This window comes from Amphiprion ocellaris, chromosome 9, assembly GCF_022539595.1.
Source record: "Amphiprion ocellaris isolate individual 3 ecotype Okinawa chromosome 9, ASM2253959v1, whole genome shotgun sequence".
Classification (NCBI taxonomy): Eukaryota; Metazoa; Chordata; class Actinopteri; family Pomacentridae; genus Amphiprion; species Amphiprion ocellaris.
Window position 1 is genome coordinate 18,560,999 of NC_072774.1, and position 26,190 is coordinate 18,587,188.

Sequence of the window (26,190 nt, forward strand, 5' to 3'; positions counted from 1 at the left end):
ATTAGAGGTTATATTCAATTAATATGAATTAAAAATTAAAACTGTACTGGGCTAAATATATACTTAAATAGCTGCCAAGGTTTCTGAAACATTCCCAACCACTGCATTTACAAGCTAAATGTTTAAAGCCAGCATACAAACATAAAGACACTATAGTAAAAATGTAAAAAATGTAACCTTACTGCGGCTTTTTTAACACTGTAAACTGATTTTCAAACAGCATCGGTATAAGTTTTGCATTAGAAAATAGTCAAATATCCTCCTTGAAAGTAGATGTCTAAGCTATTAATGGGCACATAATGATTCTTAATGTTGCATGGTGTGGAAAAAAAGTAATTTTAAAGCTACACGTGATTTTAAGAGAAACTGAAGGACAGTTTTAAGTGATTGTGCATCTGAGGTACAATGAGATTTGGTCTTATGAAATTAAAAACAGTCTTTCAGTTGAACTACACATCAGTGTCAGATATATATTTGGCAAATGTCTGCTATACTAGTATAAAAGGGATTTTTTGAGTTGCATGGTACTTTATATCTGTAAATTCCCTGAGGAAAGTTCAGTTAGAAGTGACAACACAGAACCAGCCATTATTACTGAAAAAATATATAATCATTTTAAAAGCAAAACCGCCGTATCTAAGGATTATGCCATTTCTTTTTGCCACAGTTAATATATAATATTACATCTCTTGCCAATAAAAGGTTTAACTTGAGTAAAAGGAGAACATTAGATCAATGATTGTTTTTTTAATAAACATTTAATAGTGCATCCATAACAGTGTATATCTTCATTTATTTGTAAATCAAACCCACAGAAATTTCCAAATATAATAAATAATCTTGAAAATTTAATGTACAATCTGTCTTAACTGAATACAGACACAGTGTAGGTATTGCTATTATTGTGTCCACCCCCTGTTGTAGTGTATCGTTGTGTAGTGTACAAAAGTCCTGTAATCCTGGACTGTAACCAGCAGGGGGAGGTCGGGCTCAGAGAGTAAAAACCTCCCAGTAACAGAAGGCCAGAGTGCAGGCCGCTGGTTTGCAGCTGGTGAATCGTTCTGTCAGTAACAGCTTCCTCCACTGTGTTTGTGCACTTCCACCCTCTGCACCTCACGCAGTTTATTCACATTCAAGAGTCCAGGTATGGAATGAGCCCCTCGAGGCGGATCCTCAGCCAAACCAGCCCCTCTTACAGCAGAAAAGTGGAAAAAGAACCCACTGCTGGGTCTGCTCTGTCGCTTCACTCATAGATTTTGCAGTCACATATGCATTAAGGTCAATAACGGCTGTGCTCGTCTGTTGCCGTGACAATAACATCCATCCAGATCCGCATGGACACTGCATTGGTAGCCACCAAAAAGAAAAGACGGTCGTATGTCTTCACACAGAACGTCAGAGTGGGCCGTGGTGACTGAAGGGAAGGGACAGACAGTGATAATATGATGAAAAAAAGTTTTGTGATAACACTGAAGAGTTTCATTTCTTCTCACAATGATGATTGATTGATGAAGATTTCATTTATCTCAGTCTAGAGCCTGACGGATGAACTCAAACTGGACAGACAAGGAAAGATTTTGTCTTTTAAAGCAATGCTCTCATACTTCTGTTCTCACACTTTTCTCAGTAGCAGAACAGCCTTCTGTTGTTTCAGTAAGAAAAGAAATCCAATATCGCTTTAAATAAACTCAGCATGTTTCTTTGTTTTTAAAACTGCCTCTCCTGGCATTGATTAAACCACTAAAAACTGTATGTGTTCATTAGATTTACAAATTTAGAAGCTCTATGAAGCTCTATGCCTTAAAACTACTTGGATCTAACTCCACAACTTTTCCTCCTAAACACTGTAAGACTACACTATGCTGCTCAATGCCAAGATGCAATATTAGAATAGCTCAAACAATACAAGTTCAAAATGAAAATGGAGCCCTAAAATTAATAATGATACGGAAAGCCTCTGCTTGCAAGTTGACAGGATTGGATCCTTAAGTTTGTTACGAAACCCTGGTTGTCTCAAAAACAAATTCATGTTCATCTGTATGCTGCATGTTCATGGTAGACATGTTTCACTCACTGTGTGTCTTCTAGCAAAAAACACTATATGAACATGCTGACAAAGTTTGAATCTTGATTTTCATTGGTGCAGCCTGATAATCCGCATTTTTATACAACTTAGATCAAATGAAAAATGAGTTATTTTATCCACAATTACCCCAAAGACAAACTGTTTGCTGATTTATATGGCTGTTGGATAAATCAGAATATAAATAATGTGCTTTTCATTGGCCTGATTGTGAACCTGTTGGGTCACAAGCCACTTTTTTAAAGACCCCAAGGGCTGTAAGCAGCAAATACAGTAGGTGGTTGTCTAGGGCCTGCTTTTGATTTCGAATAGCTAAAGAGGTTGTTCTTGTTTGTAATCACGTGTAAATCTGCCAGGCCTATATTCTATCTAATAAGCCCCTTTGTAGAAACTCAAACCAGTTAATCATACTTTATGTCTTGTGTGTACACCACAATAGACACATGCTACATGATATATTTGAGTAAGCAACAAGAAAAGACAAGAGGCCTCTGTCTTGTAGTCTGTGTATTTTAAACTACACTTATAAATTGTTCCTACATGGATTCAAAGTCTATAGATGTAGCAGAGGCACCCAGCTGGATGCAAAACTTTAACAGAAGTCAGTTTGTGTAAAGTATGAGAACTCACAGAGGTAGCTGTTCGTAGATGGTCGTAGTAAACTTCTTCTATGGCCTGGAAATAGATAACTCCCTTTAATTTCCTCTCATCACAGTCTGCAGCAAAGGGAAAGGGAAAAAATGCTTACAACAAACACACCAGGGCTGGATCGAGCTAAACAAGTTAGTTCACAGTGCTCTGACATTGAATGCAAAACATATTTAAGTTCATACTCTATAAACTCCAAAAAATAGTAAAATGGATCGATGCTCGAAAACAATGTTAATGCCTGACCTCCCTCTAGTGTGACACACAGAAGGCTTTCACTCATGCAAACACAGCGCTCCTCCAACCAGTCTAACCTGTATAGTAGGCTAGTCGTCGGTGGTCCGTGTCAAACAGAAACCACCTCTTCTTCCAGGTTTTGACCCTTCCCCCTCGTTTGGTCAAGAAACCCGCACAGCGTCGAGACGTGAGCCGCAGGTCCGTGCAGCCGGCCACGCCGTGACCCAGAGCCTCCACATGGGCCCGCAGGTCAAAGTTTGCCGAGAGGAAGAGGGGAAGGCTGCGCTGCTGCAGAGACAAACGGAGCTTAGACATGCTTGAAAATAATCCATTTGCCATGGAAACTGAGGAAACGCTATGAGCATTCAGTGGCCTTCTATAATGGCTGCACTTGTTTACGAGTCTAAAATGGGGCCTTCTCTGATCATAGATGACAGAAATTGAATCGCATAGGATCATGATACTGGAAAAGAGTTCATTATAATGTCTGGAGAAAGAAACAGAAAACCTGTTATAGAAAATGGGAAATATAAAATTGAAAGATGTGTCCAAGAAAAGATGCCACAGAGCTGAATTATAGGAAAAGTTTTTGGAGTTCTACCTATAAGTCAGAGCACTGCTGCATCTATTTTGCATATATTCCTGCAAGTGCAATGGAAATTAACAGTTTTTTTCCTTTTGAAAATTAAACTGTTGGACATGGTGTGCTTTCACTTGCTCCAAGTATTTTCACAACCGACAACATAACTATGAAAAAAATCAGAATCTTATTTTAAGGCTCCATTAGCCGCTAACACAGAATTAGCAGTAATTTAGGAAGCAGATTTTAACAACAAAAATAACACATACAATAAAACGATTACATCTTTGGTTCTGCTGCATCGATTCTGATCATTTTATTTCAACTGTTCATCATTCAGTGTAAAAGTTGACTGAGAAAATGTGTTTTACATTTTCATTCATACCTCTGAGGAGTTTGGGGAAGAAATGGCCTTTGGTTGCTCTATTGGTTGTGGCTCTGGCTCTGGCTTCTGCAGGGTCTCTGGTTCTGGTGGTTCTGTTCTGGATGAGTTTATCTCCCTTTGTCTTCTCTCCTCTAACAGTAACCGCCGTCGCTCTTCCTGGGTGCACACATGCACCAAAGCAAATTATTAGCCATCGATGAAAATACATGAAAACCATTTTCAGTGTCACAGAAATTGGAAGACAGTAATAATACTGCTTTATGACAACTGGAACTATTCAAAGAAGAATTCTAAGCTTCCCTTTTCTCTAAATTTCTTGATACACATTTTTCAGCCTTGGCATTTGCTAGGGCTGCAAACATTCTTTACAAAAGATCCACACATCTGTTGGCTGTTTACTTGGACCATCATGTGTGAGCTGAGTGGGTGTCAGGGATCAGACAGCCATGTCTAATGCAGTGTGTCGCTGGTGATTAGAGGTGTCGGCCAGTGTTTCCCACGGCAGGTGACTCACCCTCTCTCTGAGCAACCTTTCTCTCTCTGCCTTGGCTTCCCTCAGTTTCTTCTCGATTTCCACGAGATCCAAAAGGCTCGGGCTGCGAGATGAAGAGGGATAATATGCAGAATCAGAATCCCTGCACCAGCCATATACAGGTGGTCAAGATGAAATATGCCAATGACAGTCGATGAGTGAAACAGAGATATATGGTTTCAGAAAATTATGACACTAGCCACTTTTTATTTCAAACCAGATTATAGTAGTGTTACAGTAAAAGATACAGTATCATCGATCAGTTACAGACACAGTGAAATAAATGCGAAGCACACAAGAGTTGAACTATAGTTGGACTTCAATATGACACTTTTCAGTACAACAGAGGCAAAATCATGCGATTTAAAATCGAGTTAAATATAACATATGTTCAAAGTTTTACACAACACTGTATGTAATAATAATTCTATTTAATAATCACATTCACAGTTGAGTACCTACCTATTCATGTTAACATCTCCCACAACACGAGCATCTAATAAAGTTCCCAACCTCATCTTATACTGCTGTGTAAAGTCTTATGTTTACTGTAAAACATGTCCTGTTACTGAGTAGAAGGTACCAAAACGCATTAAATCTAGCTGTTACTGTTGCTGTTGTGTCTGCGTCTATGTTGAGTAGTTTGTTATCGTTTGTAGCCACAAATATTAATTAAGTTTAATAATACGTAACAATAGTTGAATTATAAAGTTTTTGGTTATATTTTTATTCTATTTAATACTACTGCCACTACCAATAACAACAACAACAGCAACTACTACTCTTCTTCTTGTTATTATTATCATTTGTGTTATTATCCATCCATTATTTGTACACCACTTAATCCTTTGTAGGGTCGTGGGGAGGCTGGAGCCTCTCCCTGCTGACTCAGAGCGAAGGCAGGGAACACAGTATTCCATCCATCCATTATCTATATACTGCTTAATCTTCATTAGGCTCATGGGGGGGCTGGAGCCTATCCTCACCAACTTAGGGCAAAGGCAGGGAACACCCTGGACAGATCACCAGTTTATCGCAGGGACATATAGAGAGACAGACAATCCCACTCACATTCACACCTACGGACAATTTAAAGTTACCAATTAACCTCAGCATGTTTTTGGACTGAAGATCTCAGGAAGGCCGTGACGTGAACTGGGGATCTTCTAGCTGCAAGGCGAAATACTTCATACTACTACTACTACCACTACTACTACTACTAATAATAATACATTTTAAATGAAATATTAATAGCAAGAATAACAATGCCTTACTCAAACTCATTTAGAAAGGAAAACATAAAATTAGCAGCCTCACCGTGTGTACAAAGTTGCTACCAACAACTCTCACTTTTGTTTTGACCCACAAAGCCAGTGATTTAGATTGTGTGGTTAAGCTGTTAGGTAATTTACACTGAATGAGTGTGTTTCGTGCCGCGTCAGACTTTTTTTGTAGTGCTGCGTCTGTGTTCCCGGTTTTCAAAGACTTTTTTTTTTCTTTTTATTACTAAGCGGTCATAACCTGAATATCTAACTCTACTGCGTTATACAAATGAATAAAAGGAAAATTAAATGTCCAAAAAATATGAAATTAAGTTTAGGCCCAAGATTTGAAACTGTGTGCATCTTGATTTAAAACTGATCCCCCTCACAGTAACATTGTGATATTAAACCCTTCACTTCTGTGAGCAAAGGTATGGACAATAAAAACTCCTGCCCCTACTGTTGCATCTAAATGCTTCAGAAGTACATGAACTTCTACAAGCGCATTAAAAATAGTTCATCAGCCAAGCAGTGAGGAACCTGACCTGGCAGCGCGAGAGCTTGTTGCACTGTTGCACGGAGTGAGCAGCCCGGCACCGTTGCTGGTCCCAGGTCTGTGAGCGCTGCTGTGACCGTTGCTGTGACCGTTGCTAAGCCGATGGGAGGTAAGGGGGGAAGTGAAACCCTCAGGGACCTGGCTGTCAGGAAGCATCCTCACCAACCCTGAGAGCAGAAAGACATAGAAAATGGCATCCATTGGTCAGGGAAAATAGCTTTATATAAGATGTGGTATGAGAAAAATCCTGCAAGTGGAGGTCCAGTATCAAGATGCTAACTTCAGCCAGATAAAGAATTTTTCAGTTACAGCATTTAGAAAGAGACTGAGTGAAAGTAAGGAGAAGGACAAACCCCTGGCAAGACTCAACATGACCATGTAGATTAAGCTACTGGGGTATTCAGTGACAAATAGCATGTGAGAAAAATACAACTGAGGAGATTTTAGGCTTAAGTATACGGGCGATTCTCTGGCTCACCCAGTCGCTACCGGCAAATCCTGCTTTCTACCAACATAATAACAACCTTCCAGCTCCACTGACACACCTTCGATTTGACTAAAAGGGAGGGAACTGAACAAACAGACAAAATGAGGCCACGAGTGCAGACACAGCGTATTTATTGTTCTATATCACAAACCTCTCAGCTAAAGCAATCAAGATCACAATGGCAGATAGAGAAAAGGAGGGCTGATAATCGCTCACCCTGTGCTGAGAGCGGCCTGTCGTTGAATCTGTTGTTGCGATGTGAGCTCCTTCTTCTGGGCAAACTGGTTGTTTCTTTGCATGGTTCCTACAAAATAAAAGCCAGTGAGCATACTCTTAAATCTTGTTTAAAAAAAAAAAAAAATGAAAAAAAAGAAGCTGTCAGGCAGTATTCTCAAAATTATATAAATCTTTTTAAGCACAAGTGCCAAAAATTCACCAGTTTTAGCCTCTTAAATGTAAATATTTGCCTGTTTTCTGAACTTTTTACAGCATTACACTGAATATCATTGAGTTTTACACTATTGATGAGTCAAAAAAAGGCACCAGATCATGTAATATGTGACTGTAGTAATGACAACTTCATAGCTTTCTGCCATTTTATAGAATACACAACTGACAAATTGAGAATAAATAATAATTAATATGTTAGTTGACGCCCTTTTGTAAACTTGCTGTATCCATGGTGACAAGCTGCATACCTGAGGAGGCTTGTGAATGGTCAAAGGAGAAAGTGACATCATGCAGGGAGCTGAGCCGGTGATGTTCGACCAATCAGCGAGCGGCTTCTTCTCTTTGAGAACCTGTATGACCAGATTAAAATGTGAAAATCAGTATCTGTGATGAACCCTGGCTATAAGGCACAGATACTGTTTAATTTATATAAGTTGTAGCTGCGGGGAAGATGACAAACACAGCAAAAAGCTGCTGAGTTGGACATACCACATCTGGCTGAGGATGTGAACTCATCTGCACTCCCAAAAGGGGTCGTAATGAGTTTAAAAAAAAAACCCAAACAATTATCACAGCCTCACTATGTTTCCCTCTAACCATGCCTCCCTGCTTGACTCACAAGCACATGAGCAATTCAGTCACCACATGCAGTCCACGATTTAACCCTTGTCTGCCTCTTTCACTACTCCACGCATAGTTAGTGAATGTTTTACAAGCATTTACAAGGCCTCGGCAGATGTTTCGGCACCGCTTTCTCCAAGATTTAATAAACAATATGATCCAATCAGAGTCATTTTTTCCATCACTAGCTACTATTCAAGTCAATTTGCCCAAAGACACAAAAATCCCACCATAAAAGTTCACTACACAGAAGTAAGCCACATCCTGCATGCACTCATATCGTAGTCCTACACACTTGGTGGTGTTTTCTGACGCTCTCTTGTCCTCCCCTGCACTGCCACTCCCGTCTGCCCTCCCTCACTCCCTATTCTCTCACTTGCACAAGTTCCCAGATGAGCACAATCTTAACGCCGCGCAGATCAATTTAAGCGCATTCTTTCAGCTTACCGCTCGTTGTGAAGATGTGAAACTTCTCCCAGCTTGTCTTCTCTCCCTCTCTCACACATCCACACACACTCACATGTACACACACATTCACAACCCTCCCTCATACTGCTTACTCCTCCCTCTATCCCCTCCCTCCCTCCCTCCCTCCCTCCACCAGCCTGATTTGCCTTTTCCTCATCCAGATCTTGTCTCCTGCTCGTTTTAACTGGTGCCGTCACAGCTCTGATCAAAGTCAGGCCACTGGTTGTGTGCTAAAGTCACAGTACATTTTAATTAGTGCCAGAGTAAATCACATATTTTGGAACAGTAGCACATGGCAGTGTGGGCTATACTCAAACCTGCTGCTCATAGTCACTGAATCACTGAATGCTTTATAAACTCCAAACTGAGGCCCAGTGAAAAAAGAAAGGGACGTCTGAAATCATTAACTACTCAGTATAAAGGGGGAATTTGGCTATATTGTGCCTCAAATAGCAAAATCAAAAGAGAAATTAGACTATTAATGGTTAGTCTAGAATTAGTTTAGTCGTCTGAGTTTCCATTTTTTGTACAATGGCAAATATATCTTTCGCAAACTACTTTCTATGTGGCATTATTGGGAAATTTGAATCACTAAAAGTTTGCAATGTAGCATCTAATGTCCCACTGATGTTTGGACAATATCACAAAATGGACACATTTTTAACAATTTCATAATTTTATACCACCTTTGGTCAGTTAGTTTATTAACATCATCAATGTAGATTACCTAACCAATAAATCAGATCTATAAATTGTATTCAAATTTATTGAAAAAGTTACTGGTACAGGATATAAATTATCTAAACCAGATTTTCCAATTACAACAAGCAACACAACACAACAGTACCTCATTATACCTTTTGGAAATCTCACTCATTTTGAAAATATTTCCAAGCCAGATTTATATTTATATAAAATACCATTTGTTGACCATAATATATCCAGTCTATTTTCAAAAGAACTTACTGCAAGAGTTCAGATAACATCCTCTAACCGAGCATGGTTTGCGTTGTTCTTTTGTTTTGGCTACTTGGGGGCAAAACTAGAAGTGCAACACTGCTATAATATCACCATTTAAAGTTTATATGCCAAATGTGTTAGCAGAAAATTGTTTATTTACAGGTCCAACAGGTACAGAGCAACATTAGTATTCATTTGGACTTGTCTGCCTGTCTAAAGGACGGACGCAACTTCAATAATATCGGCTCTTGTCTTAGCTCTGTGGGTCCTCAACAACTCGGAAGGAAAACAGCATTTTTTAGCCATTTTATGCTCCAATATGCTCACCAGCTTCTAGCCAACTTCATATGTATGCTGTTTGAAGCTGAGGACGTAGTGGCTTTTCTTTTGTTGAAAATGGCTGCTTTCTGAGAGCAGAAATTAGATCGATTAACCAAGCCAGTAGTTGATGGATGCAAAACCAAAACAGCTGAAAGACTTTAAAGCACTCCTTAGGGCTGAGGTGATCTGTAGAGTTGGGAAAGGTTCTAAACTATTAATAGTAAAATGTTAATTACAATAGCTGAGGTATCTCAGGTGATCCAAGGAATGTAATTAGCTAATGTGCACCAGAATGCCAACAAACCTGTTGTATTTCTTTTTGTTGCCAGTGATGTTTCGCAGATCAGTAACAGGTATTTCTTAAACTCTGCATACTGGGGTATATTCAGCTCTGTCTTTGGGAAATATTTAGCTCTTTAGAATTCATTTGTAGAATTCTCACCCAGGCACACTACACTACTCTTACACTGGAGGACCATTTAGCATTAGGAAAGAAATGTTTTCATAGAAAAACTTTAAAATATGGTACTTTGACACCCAGTGATGACTTTTTAGGGGTTAAAATTATGACTGGAGAGAAATTTTCACTTGATAATCCTCTGCCTCCTTTGTCGGCACAGGTGTGGGACAATCATTCCATTGTGGAAGAGTCTCTCAATAATAGGCCATGGTATGTATAAAATCCATCGCAATATAATCTACAAATATGTGGAATACAACGCAAAAGACTGTATACATGTCACACACCTGCATCTGTGATAGTTGGCTGTGTAACCTCTTTAGGAAATACAAAAGCTGAAATCAGTCAAACACTGCTTTCAGCATATGAAATATCAGAGAAAGAAGAATGAACTGACCTCTACAATGTAATACTACACCCCACTATTAAGGAATAGTAGTAAAATTAATAGCTTCAATGTAAACTGTACAAGACAAATAAAATCTTGAGACTGATTTTGTAAAATCCATACTGTCATGACTCCCTCTTACCGTCTGAGTTGTGTGGACGAGTTCTCTCTTCTCTTTCCTCAGGGCATTCAGCTCCCTCTCCTTCTCCCTCTCCATCTCCTTCAGCTGTTTCTCCAACTGCTGGACTCGCTCCTGAATGTTCACACAATAGTTCCCATCAGCGCTGACTGCCATATGGTTTCTTCTCCTCAAAAGAAATGTCTAAAGCTGATTCATGTGTCTGGCCCGAGTTTACTTAATCTCTTCATTATGTTGTGAAGTAATATTGTGTAAATATCCCAGATGTGATGCCGTGTGTGTGTCAGCGTGAGCGAATGCAGTCTCTCCGAGCTCAGTGTGTAGGTCTCTTGAGCCGACACAATGCAAATCAAATATCTGTTTTGCAAGTTAATGAGGGGCACGAGAGAGATGCATGGAAGCAGGGCTGAAAGTTTAACTCAAAGAAAAAGATGGAATGATATGAAACCTGAGGGCAGAAAATGTGACACAGTGCGACACGGACAGACAGAAAGACGATGTAGAGATGAGTTGTCAACTGCAGCGAGGCCACAGTGCAGCTGAGTCACCTCACATCCCTCTCACACAATCCCAGCCTTCATCTATCACTCGACCCTCCTCCTGCTACATACTCAGGCTAATTGAAGAACAATTCAACGTTATTTTCTCCATCTATGCTGGTGGACTCAGTGGAAAAGCAGCGTTTGGGACACTTCCAATGATAGAACAAAGCAAAGATCACACAAAGTACATTTCTTCTCACTTAAAGAACAGAAAAATAGTGGAAACTTCAGAAATAATTCTGAGACATCTGGTTTTACAAGAAGTTTAACTGACTTTTGAACACATCACCTAATACAGTAATGTGATCAGTGCCTTTAGATAGTAGACAGTTTGTCAATAAAACTGGTAGCTGATCGTAAAAATATCTGAGACTAAATCTGACTTTGGTGATCTCCTAAATATATATGCTTGGCAATATACCAACTACAGTCTGACATATTTGATTCAGACATTCATGTCTTCCTCAGGATGACTTTTCATTCAGTGCCACCAACAGATTTCATTTGTTCAGTTTTTTTGCTGCATATATTTATGACCAAATGTCTACAAAAAGTGACATTCCCATTGTCTTCAACTACTACAACTGTTTGGTGCTAATTCAACTGGAAAACATCAGCATGTTAGTGTTGTCTGCATGCAGATGTTAGCATTTAGCTCAGAATTAGCAGCAACTGATTATAATGGCTTTGGGAATATGACTGATCATGGTAAATGTGGCACAAATCAAGTGAAGTGAGAGCCAAATACACGTCACTGTCATGTCTGATGATTTGTAAACCTCAGTAACAGAACTAGATATTGAAAAAATACGTCCATAAATCACAAACAAAGTACGACCTAAGAGCCAAAGTTTTAACAGTCGGCGCCTCATTGTTGTTATACTAAAAACTTGGGCTTTAATTTACAAGTGCTAACATGTTCGAGGCCTCATCCAACTACTATAATTTTGATCTGAGGAGTTTTATAGTCTCACAGTTTTCTCCATTTCTTCAATCTCTCAATCACAAGGCTGCAGAAGGAATTGGTTAAAAATGACAATCATTCAACTGACTTCCACAGTAAATCAGACTGAGTTGTTTTTCTGCTTTTTTCCTGTTCTGCTACATCCAATCAAGCTAGTTCTAGTCACTTACAGTGTGTTCAATAAGCTCCTGCTTCCCAAAACAGAGTCTGAGGTTAAGGTGACTGTAACTTGGGGATAAAACCATTTTAATTGGCTGAATGATGTAGCTCAGGTGCTGTACAGCTATACACTGCTAAAAATTAAACTGATAAATATCTCAATACAATCTTTCCATCCTCTCCGCTGTGCATTGGTCTTTGATTTTTCACTCATGGTGGCCTCTGATGTAACTAGGCTTTCTGTATGGAGTCATATGACAGAATCAGGGTGATGCTGTGAGGTAAAGAGTTCATGAGTGGGTCACCATTTTTAGAGCGCAAGTCTTAACCTGCAGTGACAACCATTTAGAGTAGCTACAAAAAGGAGAGAATATGCACGTGTGCATCCGAACAAGCTATCTAATGTGGTTCTTTGGCAATAATTAAATAATTACACTTTTTACATGCGCTACAGGACAAAAATACTATGTGGGCAAGATTCATAGCTCTGTTGATCAGTGCCACCAACTCTGTGATTATTGTAGGAGGAGCACAGATTTGTGGCTTCAAAGCTCTTTTTCTGATCTGCAATCTCCTATTTTAACCATAAAAAAAACCAAAATGAATTTCTGCAGAGTAATAAAAGCACATAGCTGCTTTTATCTCAATCACAATCAGAACTAAAAAAGTTGCTGTGGAGTTGCTATTTTTGTCTGTCATTAATATATGTCTTAAAGGAACTGTTTATGCAGACATTTGCAAAACTGTTGAATTAGATTTTTACAGGAGTGTTGGGTGTTCCTGTTATTTTGTCCATCTGATGTATGCACAAGTGTGACGTCACATGTCTGCGCTGAGCAGGAATTTATGTGAGGGCAAACACTGACACGAAGCACATGACATGCTGATAAGCTGCAAAGCCGTGGAACACGTCAGGGAGCAGCTGTGAAATTCCCGGAAAAAAAGAAATAAAAAACTGCCTCTAGGCCACAGTGTTCACCTGAGCAGTATTGACCACATGCTGCTGACATGAGATATCTTTCTCCATCTCTGCATCACCCTCTCTGTCCTTCCCTTTATCCGCTGTGCTTTCATCTTCATCATCGATGCCGCTTTCTCGCTCCAGAACGCGAAACTCCCAGTCTTCAAAAGCCCGAACTGCCGCCTCCATTGCTTCCTTCTCCTGCAATGAAGACAAGAATCCACCTCACATAACCAGTTCTGCAACATCTCTTTTGATCTTATAGCTTCAGCTCTAATATGAGTTGGATTTATAGAATGAGAATTGCGTATGATCTTTACAGTAAAGTGGTCATCTTTTAACCACATTTCATTGGAAATAAACTACAGTAATGAAATAAATAGTGAATAAATCAACTATTTGATGATAGGTAGGCACAGATATTATGCAGATCTGGGTTGAATATTGGGTTCTTAAATGGACAAAATAAACAACTTGAATATGTTACACCAAGCTCTTGAAAACTGTGATGGCCACTTTTTACAATCTTGTGGCATTAATTAGACCAAATTAAGCTTCATTAAGAGTCAAACATGAAATATTGACATGCTGACCCACAGTTTGTTTTCTTTGTTGATTTTTTACTGGGTTGTTTTAATGTTGTGCAGAATTTTGTGACATTTTGCACAGCAATTACAAACATGCCTGATTCCTTAGATAAAATATTACTATGCAAAGATGAAAGAATGCCTTTTTTATTGTTATTTTAATGCCAGATAACAAGCAGATGTTGCTTCAACATCTGCAGTCCAAAAGTTAAAGCCTCCAGTGCACACTATAAAAAAGACAGAAGACATTCAAGACATCATTTTTGACCCTATTATTGGTATTAAAACTGTGCAACAAGGTCTGATAATGAAAGAATCAAGGATTGTTCAGTGTTTAAAAGTGCTGCATTTCTGTTGCGCAAACCTCTGTTTCTACACTTGCATGTGCTCGTGCCAAACCTGTTTCTTTAAGCTCTTCCCAAGTAAATCTAACATGTTACAACAGAAGGTAACAACCTGCCACTGGACTGCACCAAACCTGTCACTGAAACACTGCTTTTAAAAACAGACAGGTCTCAGATCTTGTTCTGTCACATATGCAAAGAAGAATACATCATCCTATGTTCTGAGTGGATGTGCGTAAACTTCTGACACATTGACAGATCAGGTCGAACAGGAACTGAACAATCACACATTGCGTAGTCGACAAACAACATGCATAGGAGTCAGCGCTGACGTCCACACACCCTGTATGTTAGACACACTTTTACGTGTCAGCACAGCTCATCAAGTATCAGTAGCAGTTTTGGGTTTCATTTGGAAAGCTGCCATCAACATATAATAATTGGCACATTTGGGTAATAAAACAGTTGCGCAAGATTAGATGCTTCAAGAATAAATAAAGCTTTGATCTGAAAATCTGCAAGTTGATGTTTTTTTTGGGCTACGATGCATTTCTTAATATGACATACTAACCAAACCCTTTCAAAGTAGAAACAGGCATTTTATTGTGCTGGTAACTGAATCTCCTTCATCTAATATATTTTGTAATTTGACAACATGACATTGCTAGTTTGATTACTCCAACTTCCAGAAAGGTTATCTTTTTGGATGCAGTCCCACTGAACAGTTGAGTCTGTGTGTAATATATTCTCAGTGAAGCAGACATGACGATGATGCATCTGACAGACCCTGAAAAGACTCCATACTGTACACTCACTCACCTGCTGCAGCTGTACTGTTAGCTGTTCTCTCTGACTTTCTGGCTGACTGGGGATCAGTTTTTCTTTCTCCTCACACCTCCTCTTCAACTCCTCCACCCTCCATCTCTCCTCCTCCAGACTGTCTCGCTCCTGCAGTTACAGACACGGTGAAAAAATAAAGAAAAAAGTGAATCGAGAGTATAGTCATCGCCTGGCTTAAAAAGTCTAAACAGAAACTATTTCAAAAGAAAGACAACACAGACGAGTCGGTTTCACAACTCTGCTTACAGAGGCGTTCATGCATAGAGCAGCTCGGTGCTAGCCTAGTGCGTAGGAGTGTTCAGCATCCAACAATCATTGCATGGGAGCTGACTTATCATTGACATGATCTTGAGAGGATGTTAGTGGACCATTACTGGGTCCTCGTGTTTATTTGAAATCCCTGAAGTCAACCTTTTCTAGTGTGATTGTGAAGCCTTTATTAAACCATTTAAATATTACAGCAACAAGTTTGTCTTCATTGTCACCTTTAATTAAGATGGCCATGAATTATGAAGACATGAGAAAAATCACAATCATCTATTTCTGTAAGCAATGAAAAAAAACTGAGAAACCTTATCACAGAAAGTGCATCTTTCACCTTTTGTTTGTTGTTGTGTTTGTGCTTGTCTTTCTGTCTGGCCTCCTGCTGCAGAGCCTGCAGCTTCAGCGTTTGCCTGTGCAGCTGGTTCTTCTCCGTCTGCAGCTCTCCTTGCAGCAGGGCGATCTCCAGCTGCAGCTGAAAGGACGGGAGACGCGACCGAGCTGAATCACACTGACCAGACCTTGGGCAAGTCTGAGATACGCATTCCTTTACCGTGACTGTGTTTGGAAATGGTGTGGTGATTTAAATGTGCAAGCTTCAGCGCAAAGGCAATCAAAGTAACTTAAGTCTGTTTTTCAAACCTGCAAATGTCTGAAATTAGCTGGATTGATAGATGACAATTCATTTTCTCTGATTTATTTTACACTTTCTGAGCCTTTTGAGCTACACTGTGCAAAATCACTTGTTTTCCTTAAATGTGATGAGATAACCTGATGTTCTTGTGGCCTCCATGACTGGATCATCCGTCTCACATGCTCACCTCAATCTTAAGTTCCTCCTTTTGTTGGTCGATCTCCGTAATTCGCTTTTGGAGCATTGAGGGCGATGCCAGCACCTTCAGTGAGCCCACATCTAGCTTTTTAATGCAGGACTGACAGAAAAGGAAAAAAAAGAGCAGACAAAGTCACAACATGCAGTTTTTACGGCAGTAAACAGCTTTGTCTGGAAATGATTATTTGTGATTTGTTTGTGGAAGAAAATCGTACATGCAAGAGAGAGAGAACTTTTGACACGAAAAAGCCCAACAAATTACAACACCACCACCAAAACAGCTTCATCTCCCTCACTTACCTTCTCGCTCTCCGTGCTGCTGCTTTCTGTATCTGACTCGGCCCCTGAGGAGGCGGGACTCTGACCTCCAGCCACTCTGGTGATCCACGGCGGCCGCAGACCCTGCTGCCACTGGCTCCTGGAGTTTTCCATGTTGTGTTGGGGCATTTCTGAAGGCTAAAACAGAGGAGGTAGTGAATAAGAGCGGCAGACCAGGGGGTGGAGTAGGTGGGGTGGTCCAGCTGACTTTCGTGAATATTGTGGTAACCTAATCTGCTGCACGGTTGAAGGCGTATGAGGGATCAGGTGACAGTTCACCGAGGGGATATCACAGCTGAGTAACACGGCGTAAGCACTTTAAAAAAAACACAGAAATCCCCTCCAGCTACCAGAAAACAGCCTCTGATGGAGAAAACACCTCGCCCGGAGGAAGCAAAAGCAAAAGTGCAGAGAGAATTCAGGATGTGGATGGTGGTTTGTGGTCGTGTTTCAGGGTTGCGACTTTCAGTGTTTGTGGACACAAGCGTGATAAATAGCAGTGTGTTCTACTAGAAGCTTTGAAGTGCATCAGCAGTAAGACAGTATAAGAAAGAAGCCAGATCAGAATATACTTTGAAGCACTGTTACATTGTACTCGTTGGTTTTTCTGTCACATTCATGTGGCTTTAACCCAAGCAAATATCAATTATGTACAGTGTTTTCAAGGTTCTACATCAAAGTGCTTCCTAACATTAGGGGATACGTCAGCCTAAAGGCCTGTATTATCCTGCTCTCTTTCTTCTATTATGTCCTTTTACCTTCATCTATATGGTTACACAAATACAGGCACACCAGCAGAAACGGGCATGTGTGCCCAGACCAAAACCGATTTGTGGGAAAATACTTTTGATCCCTAGTTTCCAACCTTTTTCCCACCGTCCTCCATCGTCCTCTGTGCCCTCCTCCTCTCCCCTCCATCAAGACCTTATTAGGCTGCAGAGAATGCAGGCTGAGGACAAGTACAGAGATAAATATACAGCTGAGATATGAGTGAGGGCTTCCAAACAACGACTGGCACACTGACATCCAGAGAGAGAGAGACAGACAGACGGGGGGAGAGTCGGGAAGGCAGGGACAGATAGAGGGAATGAAAAATAGCATTGAGCGTCTGGTTTCTTGTGAAAAATTGACTGTGCAAAAAGCAGCTTTACAGATATCTACATCTAGATAAAACACAATAATGTTCACAAACTATATGGACCTCTCATTAAGTTGGGAAAAAGTGAAATCTACTGCTGTAAAATAAACACTGGACAACTGTTTACGACTTTCCCACATTTTTCATGATATATCAGCCTATGTGGTAGAATCATAAGAAAAAAAGAGGTTTATGTTTGACCTATCTCATCTTCTTAATCTTGATGAGCTGTCATAAAAGGTATTTCCGCTGTCACTGACCTAAGAAGTTAACAAGATGAAGTTAAAATTGAAATTGCACTTTCACTTTTAGGATTAACATTGTTTTCATCTACTTGAAGGATAAATGCCATCGATTTGACATCCATGATCTAAGCAGTTGGAGTACACAGTATGATACTGACATACAGAGTCTCATATTTAATAACAGAAAATACAATACACCAGGATGAACAAGTTCAAACATACACAGGACATGCTGTAATAGTGTTGTGTGGATCAGATCAAGGTCCTTTGTTTGTTTCCTATTTACAGAGCCAGCATTGTGTACGCATGCCAGATTTATTGTCAAGGCACATACAGAACTGACATCTAGCGGACTGTGAGGAGTGACAACAAAACGTGCACTGGATGAAAGCCGCTGACTACCTTTAACTTCAATACCATGTGCATATCAAGCCAAGCCTTGATTCCAAATATGGTGTTAATAAATACTCAGAGGCCACTTCATTAGGTAAACTTGTGCAGTCCATGGAAATCCATAAATTCCACCTTTACAAAGTGTAGAATGTTCTGCTTTAGTGACAATGTCGGAAGTGTTTGAAATGTGTTGAAATGGCAGTGTTGTACCTGACTACAGAGATGTATCTAATGATATTCATGATAAGTGCAGAATTTTCATAGAATACAATCCAGTAGAGCAACCCCACTAAATAGGAACCTCGCTGCTAAAAGAAATATCATATTGACTGAACATTTTGGGGATCATAAAAGTAAACTTTTTGGCACACCAAGCTTATTAGACTGATAAAGTGACTATTTAGTGTACACAGAGCTCACATAAAAGGAGTATTGGGTCAGAATAGAAATGCTTTTACAAACCGATAGAGTATATTTTATGTTAAAGGTAAATACTGACCACCATTGCTGCAACGAACATCTATTTCTACCGCTGATTTATCTGTCAGTTATTTTCTCAGTTAATTGATATTTCTAGACAGCTGTGAGATATGCCGATCAGTGTTTCCCAAGATGCAAGACGACTTCTTCAAAGTCTTGTTTTGTCCACAGCTCAAAGATAGACGGCAAAGAGGAATAAAATAACATGATAATAGTCACATTTTAGAATCAGAATTGTTTTTTTGTCTTAATAATGTACTCAAATCAATAAGTTGATTATCAAAATAGTTGCCAAATAATTAATAACTTCATATTTGACAAAAAAATCTATGTATCATTGAAATTCTAGCGTACAGTAGCAACAACAGCCCAGAAAATGCTTCTGGTTAATAAAGTAAAAAGAGCTGCACAATAAAGAAACTAATCATATACTACTCTTGTTTACTGCATGACAAAGTGTAACAGATTGAGATGACATCCTACACAACTGTATGCTCATGTGAAAAAGTCTGAACTGGTGCCAGGAGAGTCCATAAAGTAAATGTCTAGAGTAGAGAAGCTATGCAGCACTTCAGCACCAGAATCTACCATTTATCCAGTTATTTTCTATTGCAATCTTAGACGTTCTGCTGTCCAGCTAAAGCCGTCAACTTCTAGGGAAACCAAGGCAGAGAAAGTTGCACAGCGAGTTACATCATTATCCAAACAAACGTCTGTGCAAGGGTTTGACCTCTAACTAAAGTCCAGTCAGATACCCTATCAACACTAGAGCCAAAAGAGAGAGATGTTCAGGAGTAAAGTCCATATTTTCATGTTAACACAGTGGTTTGTGCAAATGCAACAAATAAAGGACTAAACAAACAAAGTACACTGAATGAGACAGTAAGAAGAGACGCAAAACATGGGAATAAAAAGATAAAAATAAAAGACAATCAGAAGATGCAAAATGGTAAAGAGGGCCTGAAAAGCAGATCAAAAGAACAAAACACAGTTCTGTGCCCAAAATAATTGGACTTGATTGCGGGGAGTGGAGCGCCTCTGGAGAATAAGATAGCAGGGAGGGAGTGACTGGAGACTCAGTTCAACACCGAGTCTGCATGAGTTTGTGCGTTTGTTTGTGTGTTATGCAAGGACTACCCAGAGGGAAAACAAGACACAACTCTCAGACTGATCATATAATTTGAAAAGTCTCAGCAATAGCCAGCAATGACTGTTTGACCACAACACAAACGCACACAATACGAACAGTGTGAGGGAGTTGAGAATATGTTCGACAACACAACAACAGGGAGGAGAGGAATGCTACTCGTGTCATATTATCTCACCATGTGCTCACATCAGCAAAGTCTTATCACTTAGTCTTTCACTGCGAGGCTCCACTGGATCTTCAGCCATCGCAGTGTATATCAGCTGTGTGTTTGAGCTCAACTAATCCATACAAAAGTCAGTCAATATGGAGCTTGTGCCACTAAATCATTGCAAGATAATACACAAGACAATACAGCTTCTATCTCTCTTTCAGTACTTGGTGTAATGATATTGTAGAAAATGACCCATATCAATGACCGGAAACTATGCCTACATTACCCACAAGGCAACTCAGCCACCACCAGGGATTCAGGTATGTTATTGTATGTTAAAAGCAGCCAATATGGCCATGAGCCACTAGCCTACAGCAGATTTAAGGAGCAGGTTACTGAGATCTAATGAGTTCACTTCTCTCTAACTGTGCAACTTTTTGCATGTAACCAGTAGCATTTCCCACAAACTGCAAAAAGATTTTAATCTGAAGTTTCCAATTAAGTCTGAAGCCTAAATTGAGATCATCTGAAGATGTTAAAAGGGTTATTTATTCAAACTCTGGAAAGCTCCTTCCGGAAGCACAGGTGATATTATACAACTCTTAGGACTGAATCAATTACATTCACTGTGACAAGTAAACTGAACAATGAAGAGCCCATTTCATATCCTTTGTCAGCATGTCTCTGACCCACTAGTGTTCAAACCTATGGCTAAAAATATGTTAAGTTAATATGTTTCTGAAACTTGTAATATAACCCCCCAGTTGGGGCAACAACACACTGACCTTGTCCCTGTCTGGACCCTGCCTCAGTGGTGAGTGGCTACAGGGAAAAGTGGGGCTAAGCACTGTGTACACAAAACCATAAAGTCAACACTGACAACAGCTATATTCCACCAGCTACATTCAGGACAAAGGAGCTCTGACGATGGCATTCACTGTGTGGGTGTGAATGCTGATTACAGGCTGTCACTATGCGTTCAATGCAAGAGGACTATAGGGGGAAAAACATGTCACACGTGGAGCGCGTGAGCAAAAGTGCCTCGTAAAGAGGGCCGGTAGAGTACAATGCCAAATGAATCCACACAGGCTGAGCTCACAAGTCTGGTCGCTCAGTTGAAAAGTTATTTTGTAATTATAAATTATTGCTCTGATGCAGTTTGAATGAATACAACTCAGGCAACGGATCCAGATCATATAAAAGTCATTAAACTTGTTCAAATCTGTATTAATGTGTGAAAAGTGAGTTCTTTGAAAGGCAACTTAGCTGACTCAGCTCTGACAGGGACTAATCTCTGGGTGACTGTGCACTACAAGTATAAACAACAGACAGGGGGTATGTGTTAGCAGCTCGGTGGTTTGCAACAGATGTTCCAATTTGGCACAATATGAGGACATCTGGACTCATGAAAACCTCTGCTTTGTGTTTCATTTAAATCCTGCACATTTTTGATCACCTCCATCACACAGTACTGATAAAATACATGCACACAACACATGTATTTGGATTTTAGATCTGCCAATGTAGCAAAACACTCTAATTAGGTGAAATTTGCACTGACTGAAAATAGAATGGTCAACGACCTTGAAGAGACTGAAAAAAAGGGAATAAAACTGTAAAATTAATTTTAACGTGGCTGTCATGTTAGGTTTATATTCCTAAAACCTTTTAGAGGATTAGTAAGTTGTGAAATCAGTCAGGCTTTCCACAACATGCATTCACTGTGACCCTAAAGCTGCGCTGTACAGTAGAAAACAGTAGCATGACACAGACCAGAGTTGCATCTACAATGCAGATGACAAAATGCTTTTTCAGTGTCCAAGTGCCTCTCATCTGCAGAAAGCACAGGACTGAAACCAGCTATTAAGCCTTGCAAACTCGAACGACAAGTCACCTATTCTTTTTTATTTTCCCACAATTACAGGCTGTGGCTTCAAACAGACCAGATCTCCAGGCTTTAAAACTTTCTGTTCAGTTGCAGGTCTGACATCATCACATCACTATCTTATGCACACAGTGTTTCCAGAGAGCATAAGTACATTTTTTTTCCCATTTTTACTGTCAAAATGGAGACACAGATTGCCTTCTTTTTGCCGCTCTCTTGCTCTGGCCCTGTTGTCCCTGCTATTATCTAAGAAGATTTAAGTTTGATTGGAGAGCATTGCAGTGGCTACTTCTTTCTGCTGATGCAAGACGTTTTGATGTCTAGGTACTCTCAACCTGACATGTTGATCTATCCGTGGAATCGGCCAAAAAGCACACGGTCATTGGACAGATTAAATGCCGAGGACTAAACTGCAGAGACCTCTGGACCTGTTGCATGTGGCTCCCGCTGGCTCGGCGCCAACGACCTGGAAGCTGTCATCGCACTACGAGTTTGTGAGCAGGAAGAGCAGGTGAAGAAGTGAGTACTGGCTGTCAATCAGCTGTTACTGTCTGACTGCAAAAAAAAAAAAAAAAAGTGACAAATCTTGCCTGACACATGACTGGCAATGTAAACAACAAAACCACTGATAATAGCAATAGCATGGGACCCGGTACTCTGAATAAGGCAATAAACACACTGACAATAAGTTGACTATTAAAGGAAAACTGTAACATCTCGTTTTATTGGACAGTGCATTTCTGGGCCCACTGTGGCTGTTATATGGTGCATTTATCCGCATTCTTGTGGAGAATTGGCTGACAAGCTGATGTCAGTTTGAGGTGTTGTGCTGCAACTACAATGGCAGCTTTATGAGTAAAACACTCTTCAGCAATTTCAGTCATCTCTTGTACATGCCAGGCTCTGGCAAACATTCTAGACAATCACTCATCTCCAGAACTTGGCTTGAAGATCTGGAGAAATCCTGAGAAGAAGGAGCCGACATGCTAGTTTTCTATGAGTAAGCATGACCCCGGCTTGCAATGTTTTAATCCTGCGCCAGTATTACAACCGAGTTTCATTACCATTGCCATAATAAGACTTGAATACTGTGACTTGAGGCGCATAAAATATCTGAACCTCATAATTAATATAATTTTTCCTATTTAGAAATCACTTCCAGCTTTCTCTACTGTCTAAACAGAAACAGCTGTATGAATCTTCTGCTTGACTTAAAAAAAACTGAAATCATGACTCAAATCAGAAGTCATATAATCACAGAAATATATCAGATAGACAGACAGATACAACAACAAAAAGTTATACTATATGAGCTTATTCTCTATAAGTAGCTTGACCAGAATGACCAGAATGCCCAGAATGCACTGCAGTCACAATACACGTTCTACTGAAGGCTGCAAATAAACATCTACAGCTGTCAACATTATTCTACTCCCTGAAAGACATAAATTATAACTAGATGCAAAAGATGAAGGTTCATTCGCTGGAGGATATTGAAAGGCAGTCTGGGAAATGAAAGAAACCAACAAAAGGCAAGAGAAAATTTAAAACTGTCAATGTATCATCATAACTCCGGCAATGTAGAGCTGGATGAAGTAGGTTAATCAATACGTTTAGCAAAGACCTGATTCTTTGATCAAGGAATTTAGCAGGAAAAACCAACAGAAAAACAGCATTTGTTTACCAAACTGAGGATTGAGATTGAAGACTTGACGGTGAGCGCTGAGGAAATAGCAACAGTTATCTTACACTGCTTTGTAACAAAACAGAAAAAAATGATTAAACAGAGATATCTTGACCTGAAAACCTCAGGTGAAATAAAAACATGAACTACCCTTGTATTCCATTTAGCTGCCTGAGTTTTAGGGTCCTATAAGTGTGCATTCTGGATCACTGTAACACCATCACAACTTACTGGGACACTTAAGTAGAGCGGAGACATTGTTAATGTTATTAAAAACATCTGTACTTTCCTGCCAGTTACCTGCTGCAACCCTGGTGAAGTACATCAAAGACTACAAACAACATAAACCACACATTTAGGCTTAAACAAGACCTACACGCTGGAAAAACTCATTGAAGGAAATACAAAAATTAAGATATAACGCGAGACAGTGTTATCCATCAGCTCCCAGCCTGCCACTGCAGGTTCAACTCTCCTTCCAGAAATTCCTTTGGCTTGAGCAAATCTGTGGGAACTGTGATGCAAGAAGGAGTGATCCACTAATGACAGCCTGGGACACAGGGCTCAGACACAGATTTGTCTGGTGGTGGTCAAAACAAGACATGTGTGTGTGTGCATGAGACAGACAAAAAAGCTCAAGGCAGAAGTCCCTAGACAGCAAATCCTCACAATCTTTTCTCACAATCCTACCTCAGCACACTCCCACCCACTCTGTTTACCCTCCCAGTGCTGATGGAGGGATAAAAAGAGCTGATATCTCAAGGTTATTGTAAACAAAAGTGGAATTTACTGTCATGGGACAAGGTGTGAGAGACGGCAAGTGATCTCAGAGAAAGTTGCTGTGAACATTTTCTCAGATAATCTTGACTATGTGGGTCAAAGAGTGAGATGAAGCCTGGATTAATGAATCATGGCTTGACTGTTATCACAAGCAACAAGCCAGTTTTGACTAAATACAGACAACATCAGGAAGCTGGATCAATTCCTCTTTTGTTGTGATGGCAAACATAAAAAAGCAGGTGTTGGATGTGGTTTACGAGTAAAGTTCTCATGTCAGAATCACTACTTTAAGAAACATAAGTGTAAGGAGTTTAGTTTGTGTGAAGTATGTGTCGTGTGAAGCCGGTTTCGCCTCATACTTTCTACAAGCGGAGGTCTGCTGACTTTGTACTAAAAAAAAAAGGTGGGGGGAAAGCGAGTTAAATGAAATCTTACCTGGAACACACGATCCGATTTAAACGTCAAGATATACAACTTCTCCAGTTCATGATGAAGTGCCAAATCCGGATACAGATCACCAGAAGAAACGCGGAACAAAAAGACACACTTGTTTCACTTCCAGACGCGTAAAAGTGACTTGGACCTCGCCGGTTGTTTGCTGTGCAGCTGACAGCAGCTTTATCGCTGCTTTAGTGCCGATTTTATCTCCCCCTGGTTTGACTGAATCCCTCCCAGTGAAGGAAAAAAAGAGAAATGGTAGATCAGGTCGGTGTTAGCGGCTTGTCAACAGGTAGGATCGAGCTGCGGAGGAGGGCGACGACGGAAGGCGGGTTAATTCAAGTGTTTGGGGTTGTTTTGGCACAAACGGTCAGCCGGTTTCAACCCCTCGTTGTTTTTTGTTTTTTGTTTTGTTTGTTTGTTTTTACGCGCAGCAAACTTGAACCACCGCCGGTCTCTCTGTGCAGTACAGACTGTGCGGGGAGAGAGTTTCATTCAAACGCTGGAATGGGGGATTTCTATTCTGGGAACTGACGGGGCTTTCTCATTGTGGAGTCACCAGGCGTGTTGCCAGCGCGCTGTGGCTGAAAGGCGACTTAAATACGTTTAAAGACGAGCTCCCATGGGACTGTTATGATGTTATAGTGGTACATAGAAGATTGAACTTATACGGTGATATTACTCAGATTACTGACCCTCACAACATACACTAAGCACTTTTTAAAAACTTTTTGCAATCTAGTGCAAACTACTTTCAGAAAATCTTCTTTTATGACGTCTGAAAGTTGATAATTCTACTTGATGTTTGATATTAAAGTCATAATGGATGGTATTCATGATAATAACTTTTTAGTTTACAAAATGCTTTACAAATAAAGCAAAAAATTAAAGATGGATACTCGCGTGAACCGCTGAACAGAAGGCTGATGAGATTTTCAAAGTAAAACAATGCAACAACACCAGATGACATAATAAAATGCCACATTCAAGTATGGGGAATGGGAAGTGGAATAAAAGAAAATAAAGGGTAAAATAATTAAGGCTAAAAAAAGTAATAAGAATAATCGTAGTACTAGTGAATAATTTAAATAAGTAAATAAAGAGTTTTTAAAAAGAATAAAATGATCAAATATATAAAGTTACAAAAAATCAAATAGACGATAAAAAATAAGAAAAAATTAGAAATGGACATCACATAAAAGCAAGCATATAAAAAAGGGTTTTAAGAAGTGAAATTATTAGTTGATAAGTTCATAAGAAAGCAGTTTCTTTCTCTTTTGGTCACACTAAATTAAATAAAATGAAATAAACAGTTAGATTTTCTGACATTTTATACATGAAAGGAAATGCATCAAGACACTGTCCAGTAGTTCAGAGCTGAAATTATTTGTTAATTAGTTCCTAAGATGGCATTTTTTTTCATGCAAAATGCCACAAAATCAGTGGTACCAGATTACTGAA

General features: G+C 39.7%; 1 protein-coding gene across 2 annotated transcripts; it reads right to left on the minus strand.

Annotated features, from left to right (window-relative positions):
- Positions 1-773: 773 nt before the first annotated feature.
- On the minus strand, positions 774-25,213 carry phldb3 (pleckstrin homology-like domain, family B, member 3). Of its 2 annotated transcripts, none has more exons than XM_023276198.3 (15): positions 24,727-25,213; positions 16,368-16,523; positions 16,057-16,167; positions 15,573-15,710; positions 14,954-15,082; positions 13,222-13,404; positions 10,581-10,691; positions 7,469-7,570; positions 6,987-7,074; positions 6,273-6,450; positions 4,448-4,529; positions 3,934-4,089; positions 3,046-3,256; positions 2,714-2,799; positions 774-1,414 (listed from the first exon to the last, which is right to left on the minus strand). In XM_023276198.3, the coding sequence occupies exons 2-15, from the start codon at positions 16,512-16,514 to the stop codon at positions 1,280-1,282; spliced, it is 1,857 nt and encodes a 618-aa protein (XP_023131966.2). In that variant the 5' UTR covers positions 16,515-16,523; positions 24,727-25,213; the 3' UTR covers positions 774-1,279. The 2 variants fall into 2 exon arrangements, with proteins under 2 accessions (XP_023131966.2, XP_054869790.1); XM_055013815.1 differs by lacking the exon at positions 24,727-25,213 and adding an exon at positions 17,251-17,404.
- Between the last annotated feature and the right edge of the window lie 977 nt (positions 25,214-26,190).